We start from the raw sequence: 10,828 nt of genomic DNA, 5'->3' as shown, positions 1-10,828 counted from the left end.
AGGAGAGAGAGAATCTTAAGCAGGCTCCATGCTTGGCACGGAGCCTGACACTGAGATCATGACCTGAACTGAAATCAAGAGTCAGAGCTTAACCAACTGAGCCATCCAGGTGCCCCCAAAAGTTCATGATTTTAAGTAGAATATCCTAAGGGTACAGCTCTTTGTCCTAAAAATTAATTCTAGAACAAACTATAGTGCCCTACAAATATACTTAGCTTACTAAATTCTCATAAGCCATGGATATGTGATCAAAATTTAAACTCACCATGCTGAGTCAAGATCATTCAGGAAACATTTGCACAATAGTTGACAAATCAAACACTCCATACAGTTCTAGATTTGCTTGTTTTTATAGTTGATGAGCTCAACAGACTTCCTCATAAATTCAATGTAAGATACTACCTTGGAGGATTTGGAGTTATTTCCTATGAACCTAGTTTATAGCTGATGGCAAATTTTGTTGGAAAGCTCCATTTGTTTTTCTGTAATCCAATACTTATCATTACTCACAATATAGTTTACATTAGCAGTCACTTTCCCCTGGGATTTTTGATCCCTTTCTGTTGACTCTGTAAACTTGTTCTGTCATCTCTAAAATGATCCTTTTACCAATGAGTAACTTTTGTAAAGAAATAAAATATCAAATGCATTGCATAATATGCAATCAGTACAATTACTCCAACCAAATAATGTGTGAGGTACAGATCTTCAGCCACAGAACTTATACATATATTAATACATGTTAATTTAAACAATATGAAAGTTGCTGTTTTATAGCACAAAAATGAAGAAATCTTGTCAATTTTATAAGTTCCATCTTAAAATGTATATACTCTTAATATATACACACATATATGAGTATAAATACTCATATCATTTAGTGGTGGGATGGAGTAAGAGGAAGGTTGACAAATTTATAAGTGGAAGGATATCTAGAATAGTAGAAATATAGGTCACTGCTCTTTGAGGTTCCCTGTGACAAATATACACAAATAACATATTCTAAGCAGATTATTTTGCCCTTCATTTGTAGATAAGCAAGTAACCAGTTACTGGCTTTTAAACACTTTTTTCTTTTTGTCATGAGACCATTTGTTCAAATGGAATTTATGCTGTGCTCCAACCTATGAAAGGATAAAAGTAGACATATTTTAATAGAAGCTAAAAGAGTGAGTCTAAAAACATCCAGGTGATGCATGACATTTTTTTAAAAATTTTGAGTAGAAGTGAAATAGCAGAAAATTATGTATTCAGGCAAATTCAATAAGACATTACACTGGCATTTCTTGGATTGAACAACTGGTCTGTTACTATCATCACACACCATTCTCTTATTTTAACATCAAAAATAAAACATGCATGCAGGTTTTTTTTTATTATTATTATCATGTTATGTTAATCACCATACATTACATCATTAGTTTTTGATGTAGTGTTCCATGATTCATTGTTTGCGTATTAACACCCAGTGCTCCATGCAGAACGTGCCCTCTTTAATACCCATCACCAGGCTAACCCATCCTCCCACCTCCCTCCCCTCTAGAACCTTCAGTTTGTTTTTCAGAGTCCATCGTCTCTCATGGTTCATCTCCCCCTCCGATTCCCCCCCTTCATTCTTCCCCTCCTGCTATCTTCTTCTTTTTTTTTTTTTAACATATAATGTATTATTTGTTTCAGAGGTACAGATCTGTGATTCAACAGTCTTACACAATTCACAGTGCTCACCATAGCACATACCCTTCCTAATGTCTATCACCCAGCCACCCCATCCCTCCCACCCCCCACCGAAATAAGTCAATCAGAGAAAGACATGTATCATATGACCTCACTGATATGAGGAATTCTTAATCTCAGGAAACAAACTGAGGGTTGCTGGAGTGGTGGGGGTGGGAGGCATGCAGGTTTAACTATTCTTTTTTTTAAGATTTATTTGAGAGGCAGAGAGAGAGAGCGGGGGGGGGGGGGGGGGGGGGGGGGGGGGAGGGGCAGAGGCAGAGAGAAAATCTCACGCAGGCTCCCTGCTTAGTGCAGAGCTCAACCTGGGGCTTGATCCCACAACCCTGAGATCATGACCTGAGCTGAAGTCAAGAGTAGGCTGCTTAACTGACTATGCCACCCAGGTGTCCTTTAACAAGTTCTTCTTAACTTTCATATTCTACAGTTCAAGTCTAGTCAAAGTGAGACTGAGAAATGGCTACTGTTGAACAGAAATGACATGGTAGGTATCATTGGTGGCTGCTTCTAGAGAAGCAGATGAGACAGACTTGATTTAATCTTAGTTCATTTTCTAATTATTTAAAGCATACTGTGTTGTCTTCTTATTGGGTGCTATGGGCATCTTGAGGAACAACATCTGTTTTTTTCCTCAATATTTCTGATAACTCTTCCTTCACTCGGGTGACTTGGAACAATGGTTTACAGGTAGTAGAAACATTCTAAACACCATGTTGATCAGACAGACACAGGAAGGCAGATGAAGTAAACAGAGGATAGATGAACCCCTGATTTTAAAAATAATCTAAGAATTATTGTTACAAAATACTGACCCCATTTAACAAAACAAAACAAAAGAGGAATGAAGAAATTTGACACAAGCATTTATTCCTATATCTATTTGTTAACATTGGTCTAATTTATGAGAGTAGTATTTAAATTCTGCCATATTTCTTCTCTGATGTTTTAGTGGTGACTAATGAAGGGATTTGCAAAACTAATCCAAGCCAAACCAAGTCAAACATTAGAGAAATATATATTCAAGGATGGGACTATTTGCCATGCAGTGACATGAAAGCTAAGTCATTCCCTGGGTTAAACTGCAAATTTCTTTTACAGAAGTACTCCCACTTTAATCAATAGGAAATAATGGGGGGAAAAAAGTATGTTTGGACTGAGCCAGAATTTGTCTTGGAACATATCAAAAAGGGATGGTATTTGGTATTAAAGGACTAAGCTCAGATGCTTTGAAGAGTCCACAAAATCATTTTGTTTGAGGGATGGTGGGATTGCTGCAGCCAGGGTTTTTTTAAACTGAACTCTAGCTCAGTTACTCATCTGCTGATGAACTAGAGTTTCAATGAGGTATTCTTAGCTTCCAGGTTGTTATAAAAACCTGCCATACAGTCAGCGTTTACTATGCTCTAAATATTTTCATACGGTTATCTCAGGCACTCACCAAAGAATTTTGTCAAGCAGACAGCATAATACAACTTTACAGATGAGAAAAACAATGCTCAGAGAGTTTAATTAACCTGCTCAAATGATCACAAATAGTAAGGAGTGGAACTAGAATTCAAATCTTGGTCCATTCCATGCTCTCATGAAATCATGCTGCCTTTCAAAAAGTATGAAAAAATGAGGTAATAGCCCTCTAAAGGTTAATTTTACATTTCAGATTGTTTTAAAAAATGTTTGATAACATAAATGAATATGATGTCTACATACAACTTTTCATCTTTAAGTTCTTAACGATACATATTAACCTGCATGTCCTCTTCTCCTCTCCAGCAAATATACATTAGTATTGAAAAGAATTGAAAGGTTTTAGAAATACTGCTTTCAAGTGACTTATTGATAGTTTACTTTGTATTACCTTAGACAATTTTGCCTTGGATTCAGAATTATCTTTGGGAACAGAGTCTTTGATTAGCCGAGATCGGTCATAATTAGCATGTTCTGAGTCATCCATGTAATCCTTATCTTTCCCTAGGGCTAGAAAAGAGAAAGAGAAAATTATATCCACTTTTATCCTTCTTCCTTTTCTCTCTCTTTAAATGTACTAATCTCTCTTTTATTCATGCTTTTCCAAGGTTTAACCAAGTATAACATTCTTATGACCCATCCATCCAAGAAGTAAGGAAAAAAAGAAAAAAAAAGGGGGGGATAACATGAAAGCTTCCCTGTTAGTAGATTAATACTGACACTACAGTAACTTTCATAAGAATTAAATGCATCTCTGCTATTTAATGGACTTAAACTTTTTGAAAATAAAATTAGAATTATGCAAACTCATCATCTCTTTTGAACGTGAAGATAAAGATATTTTTTTAAGATTTTATTTATTTATTTATTTATTTATTTGAGAGAGAGGAGAAAGCAAATGAGAGAGCACAAACAGGGGGAGTGGCAGAAGGAGTTGGAGAAGTAGGCTCCCTGCCAAGCAGGGAGCCCAACATGGAGCTCAATCCTAGGACCCTGAGATCATGATCTGAGCCAAAGGCAGACACCAACTGACTGAGCCACCCAGGTGCCCCAGATAAAGGTATTTCTAAGAATTCAATAGATTCCCAAGCATTTATTCGCCTAATTAAAAACTATTAATTTTGAGAATCTGTTTTCTTAAAAGTTGGAAAGTTTTCTAAATGTGAATTTGACTGAAGAGTGGCAGAAGTCTGAGAAATTATAGAAGCAATTCTCACAAACATTACAAGAAAAAAACTTTAAAAAATATCAGGGATTGAAATGAAACTACAACTGCAAACAGGGAGAGAATACTGAAAATTAATTACTATTAGAATTATAAAAAGGGTAGGACCTTGTAAGAATATATCTGAACAATAAGCTGTAATCAATGCAAAAGAGTATAAAACAAGAAGCCTCTATGGGGGCTGTAAGTACAACCAAGAATTGCTGACGTGCTTCATACAATATGTATTCCATATGATAGAAATACCTCTTCAAATTCAAACACAGACAGAATTGTATATATTTAGCCTTTCCAAATAAATGAAAATGTTTTGGAGAGTTATTTTATTCCATCTGTTAACACCTATCAAACATAAATTTTGACATAGACAACTATATACAATGCTTTAAATATTTCAATCATTTGACTTAGTATTATAACAGAATAAAAATTGTTTATAATATATGCAGTAATTTCTTTTAGTAGTAATGCTTAAAATCTGCTATAATATATATTATGCCATGTACAGCTAGAGTATCCGAATCTTAGCAGTGGTATGAATTAAGACTGGACAGGTAATATTATGTCTTAGTATGTTATTAATTTCCAATTATGTTAAAATGCTCTAAGCACTTAGGATAAAAACCAGATCTATTAAAAATAGCTAACATTGATTGATGTTAACAGTTGTTGAGTACATTCTAAGAGCCAGACACTTTACAGGTATTATTTCCTTTAATCCCTATAACATCTGTACAAATGTGGGTATGCTTTTTACCTACATTTAATAGTAAATAAATTAATGCAGATGGAGATTAAGTATCGTGCCAAAGTCACTAATTCAGTAAGGAGTGCATCTAGAACTCAAACACATTCAGATCTGACTCCAAAACTGACGTTTGTGAATATACTATAATGTTTTCCCTTGATTTATGAAGATTACATTTTATTCATTTAACAATTATTTATTAAACACCTATGATATTCCAGACATTGTTTTAAGAGTTAGAAATATAACAGCAAACAGAATCCTGCCGTCATGGAACATCAAGTCCAAGGGAAAAAAACAATAAACAACACAAATTAAGGAAATAGCAAGCATGTTTTGTGGTGAGTGCACTGGAAAATAGACAGCAGAAAGGAAGGATAGAGGTGTCACAGGTGGGGAGGAGGATGTTATTTTAGTACAGAGAATTGCAGTAACATTTGAGCAAAGATTGCAGGAAGGTGAAGCAGTAAGTCACACAGGTAACTGGAGGAAAAATGGTCTAGACGGAAGGAAAAAAATGCAAAACCTGGACCTGTATTGAGTGGGGTGTCAGATGAATGAGAAAGAAACTGAAATTTTGGAGTTAATTTGTTGGATCAGTTACCAAAACCCCATCATGTCCAGCTTGCTGGTTTGTAAGGCACAGAAGTTTCTCTTTTTTTTCCTTTTATCTCTCCTCTCTTTCCTTACCTTTCTCCTTATCTCCCTATCTTTCCCTCCCTCTCTCTCCCCATCCTTTTCTTTCTTTTGATATTGGAGAGCTTGGAGGAGACCTTTGTGATTAAATAGCAGTAGGTAAACGGGCAGCATTTGCTGGGAGCATGCACCCACCTGCAGGTCACAGTACTGTGATTCCTCAGCCTAAATCTGCCCCGTCCTACATTCCTACATCAAAGCTTTCCCTGGCAGTCTGTCTTCTCATCTGTAATAGAGGTTTTTGAAGAAGGTCTCAAAGGGTCCTCCTTTAGGCTCTAATAACTGTGTGATTACTAACTTAATGTTTACAAAAGATAAAATGCAATTTATGTTAATAGATCTCATTTACTACGGAATACAAGAAATACAATTTATAGAAATTTTCTACTCATTTAAACCTTATCCCATTCACGATTACATTTGCTAGGCAGAGACTTTTATATTTTGTTTAGCTTAATTTTAATTTATTTAGTTTCTCTTCTTTCTCTTTAATTCCTGTAACACAAATATTCCTGGAACAGGAACATCCTTACATCATCATCTTGCTGGAAGAAAGCTCAGTTTTGAAAGACTTGCCAAATACTACCAACTTCATGAAAGCTTTTCAGATCCTCAGCTCCTTCCTCCCCCAAAGCTCCAAATACAATGGATCCTTTTCTCTCCTGAATTCCATCACATTTGGTTTTCCCCTCCTTTTCTTTCTCCTTCTCTTCCTTCTTTCCTGCCTTCCTTTCTTTTTGTGATTCTTTTTATTTTTCTGAATTTAGACAAAATTATCCCAGGACCATGTTCAATCTCTTTTTAATGTGTGTTTAATTTACTACAGAGTCTAGCACAACTTGGTCATTAGTAGATGAGTTAATTTAAAAAGAAAAAAAAAAAAAAGATGGACTTGTTATTTTGGAAAATCTGGATCATAAGTGACATAATTTTTAAAATTTCCTTTCATTGTTAGGAATGTAAGTATGTTTGCCTTTCTTCTTGTTTTTCTTGAAATTATACAGGATTCTTCTGTATATAATAATAGCTTTCTTTTTTCCTTTTACTATTAGCAAGATTGCAAATTCCTGTCATTGTAATGTAAATTTAACTCTCCTGTCTTGTCTTTTGCAAGGTTCCTACAGTGTTCCCAGGTCAGAAACAAGAAATCTCTACTCTTACTGACTTAACATATACTTTTCCTGAACATAAAAATGTCTTAACTTAGTTTGTATTCTTTTGTTAAATACTGGATTTTTTTTCTCACACTAACTTTATATACAATATTCCTATAACTGATGTTTTGTTTTGTTTTCTTTTTTCATGTGGATTGCTAATAATTATTTAACTGTTATATGTATCAGGTGTACTTCATTCATTAAATCAATATATTGAGCTAGATCTACAGTGTACCAGAGATATTCTACTTTGAAGGGAGTAGGAATCAAAATGAACAAAAATCTTTACCCTCATGAAGTTGACAGTGATAAAATTAAGAAAAGAACTAATATAACTCCTATCTATTAAATGATGATATGATCAATTAAAAAAAAAAAAGAGGCCAGGTAGATAAGGGGGAGGGCAGCAATTTGCAATTTTAAATAAGGTGGTTAAGGATGGCCTCCCTGAGCTAACCTGGAGCAAAGATGCCAAAATGGTAAGTGAACCTCTGTAGGAAGAGCATCACAGGCAAAGGGTACAGCAAGTGCAAAGGCCCTGAAGTGGGAGCATGCCTTTCTTGTCTGTTCACAAACAACCAGATTAGTGTGACTGGTGAGGAATGAACAAGAGTGAAGGTGGCAGGGTATCATGTTAAAGTGGTAATGGAGGAAGTAGGAGCATATCAGGGAGGGCTTGGGCCCTTCAGAATGATTTTGGTTTTCATTCTGAGTTAAAGAGTGCAACTGGATGAATTTGAGCAGAATGAATTTGACCAGATTTTAACAAAATCACTCTAGCTGCTGACATGAGAATAGGCTGAAGGGGCCAAGGTCAGAGGCAAAGAAACCAGGTAGGAGTTATTGCAATAATCAGGTAGAGAGGATGTGCTTCGGGTCAGGGTGGCATCACGACTAAGAAATGGTCAAACCGAGGATGTATTTTTTTTTAAAGGAAAACTAACAAAATTCTATTGGATATGGCATTTAAAAGAGAGAAGTCAACAATAACTCCAAAGTTTTTAGTCTGAGCACTGGGAAGGCTGCCATATTATTTTCACATAACATTTGATTAAATCCTTTAAAAGTATTGTTACTAGCCTTCATTACCAGGGAGGAAATGTAGGCAGTTACCTAGGGTCTCACATTTGGTGTGTGGCAGGAGAGCCCAGGAAATCTGGCCCTAAACCTTACATTCCTAGCCGGTATGTAATACTGCCTCTTGCAGCATTGGAAAGATGATGATTTAGGAAACTTTGAAGCCATAAAATATACACAAGTTAAAAAAAAATAACTGGGTTACATAAAAATTCTAACATATTTGTTGAATGAAAAAGGGTGGAGTCTCCAATTATAAACATAGCGTTCTATCCTCCTTAAGTTGACGGTTATGGAGATAAATATTAGTATCCCAATAGATAAAAGATAAAAATTGTTAACAAACAAGAAATAAGGGTGAGATAAATTTAGTAAAAACTTACTTATTTTTATGTGGTTTAATATTCGCCATGACCAAGAATTTAAAATAAAAAAGGTACTATTTTATGCTAGTACATAAATATTCTTTTGCATCTTTCATTTCAAATAAAAATATCCATTGCTGACAAGACACTAGGGAAACTGATAATAGTCATTTGCTTTCCGTACCAATATAAATTAGTAAAATTTTTGGAACAAAGTGTGTCAATATGTGTTAAGGCACAACTGGAGAGGGATCCTAAAGTCATTTAAAAGAAAAAAAAAAACTATGTTCACAAGAATGTTTCCCCAAGCCCATGGATAATAAAATACAGAAACAATTACCACTTTAATAAATAGCAACTCCATTCCTCTAGCTACAGAGGCCAACATCCCAACTCCTCATTTTCTCTTTTACCTTATATCTGATCCTTAATTAAATTCTGTTGACTGAGCATAAAATACCATTTTTCCGCTTTGCTTTACTCTTTAGCACATACCAGTTTCTAACATGCAAGATGTTATTTTTATTTATCTTCACTTATTATCTATTTCCCTTACTAAGGTATTTGTGGGCCAGTTTTCTGCTTTGTTCATTTTTGTTGTCTTTTTTGTTCACTGCTTTGTCCCTACCATCCAGAATAAGGTCTAACCTGCCTTTGTCATTCAGTAAAGGTTTGTTGAATGACTACAAGGATTTAAATGCCCATCACTCCTGTCTGAACTACCTTCAAATTACATCTAGAAGCTGATCATTTATCAAAGCTATAGTTTCTTAATCCAAGCCACCACTACCTCTTGGCAGAAATCTGTAAGTCTCCTAACCAATCTTGTTGTTTCTTTTACCCCTACCACATCAACAGGCAGAGTGGCCCTTTTGAAACTTAAATTACATGAAACTTCTACTTAAAACCTTCCAATATTTTTGTAGCTCCAAGTAAAAGTCATATCTACAGTGTAGCACACTGGGTAAGCATAATCCGGCCCCTTACTACCACTTCTCGTCCCTCTCCTCTAACCTTACCCTCACTCCTTCCAATCCAGCTGAACTGGGTTCCTTTATGTTAAGTATGCTCTCACCACAGAGCCTTTGCACTTGTTCCTTTCTCTGCCAGGAATGCTCAATCCCCATTGCAGCCAGGGTTCTTCTCATGTCACTACATCAGAGAATCTTTCCTTCATCACCATTTCTAAAATAGAATCTACCAGAGTTCTCTGTCTCCTTATAAGGCTTTATTACTTTTATTAGCACCTGACATAGAATAACACATACACATTCACACAAAACATGCATGCAATATATGTATCAGCACTTGACATTAAGTTATAGCATAGATATATCAAATGTATGTATGTATACACATGGGCATATGTATACATGTATATCTATACAAATAAACATGTTTTACATGCATATATTTGTGCTTGCATCCATGTAAGAAACAGAAAGAGCATCTATATATCTATATATCTATATGTACATACAACACTTACAACTCAATAATAAAAAGGCAAACAACCCAGTTTAAAAATGGGTAAAGGATCTGAATAGACATTTCTCCAAAAAAGATAAACAGTAGCCAACTGCTGTTGGCTTTTCATGTGTTTACATGAAAAGATGCTCAAAATCATTATTTATCAGAGACATGTAAATCAAACCCACAATGAGACCCTTCACAGTCACTGGGATAACTGTAATAAAAAAGATGGACAATGACAACTGTTGGTGAGCATGTGGAGACATCGAGCCCTCAAACACTTGGATGGGAATGAAAACTGGTGCAGTTGCTGTAGAAACCAATCTGGCAGTTTTTCAAAAGTTTTAACATAGCTACCATATGATTCTCCATGCTACTCCTAGGTATATACTCAAGAGAAATGAAAATATCAATTCACAAAAAACTTGTACACCAATGCTCATAGCAGCATTATTTGTAATAGCCAAAAAGTAAAAACAGTCCAAATGTCCATCAACTGATGAATGGATAAATAAAACATGGCTTATCCATACAATGGAATAGTATTTGATCAATGCTAAAACATGGATGCACCCTGGAAACATTATGCTAAGTGAAAAATGCTAGTCACAAAAGACCAAATATTGTGTAATTCCATTTGTATGAATTGTCCAGAATAATATATAGAGACAGAAAGTAAATGAGTGGTTACCTGAAGCTTGGTGGGCTGGGGTAAGAAGAATAGATGACTGCTAATAGGTATGGTGTCTCCTTTTGAGGGGATGAAAATATTCTAAAATTGATTATGGTAATGGATGCACACCTCTACAAATATAAAAAAAACATTTAAATTGTACACTTAAAATGGGTGAATTGTATGGTATATGAATTATATCTCGATAAAGCTGCT

At 35.2% G+C, this 10,828-nt stretch overlaps 1 protein-coding gene across 1 annotated transcript in view; it reads right to left on the bottom strand.

The window, feature by feature from the left end:
* ANO3 (anoctamin 3) overlaps positions 1-10,828 on the bottom strand; it is a 272,078-nt gene that overhangs the window by 172,560 nt on the left and 88,690 nt on the right. Inside the window, exon 4 of the mRNA XM_032413849.1 lies at positions 3,590-3,708. Coding sequence (XP_032269740.1) covers positions 3,590-3,708 — 119 coding nt within the window. The remainder of the gene's footprint in view (positions 1-3,589; positions 3,709-10,828) is intronic.

Source organism: Phoca vitulina, unplaced genomic scaffold (assembly GCF_004348235.1).
Source record: "Phoca vitulina isolate PV1807 unplaced genomic scaffold, GSC_HSeal_1.0 scaffold16, whole genome shotgun sequence".
NCBI classification, from domain to species: Eukaryota; Metazoa; Chordata; class Mammalia; order Carnivora; family Phocidae; genus Phoca; species Phoca vitulina.
Note: the sequence above shows the minus strand (reverse complement) of the source record. Positions and strands in the feature narration are given on the sequence as shown.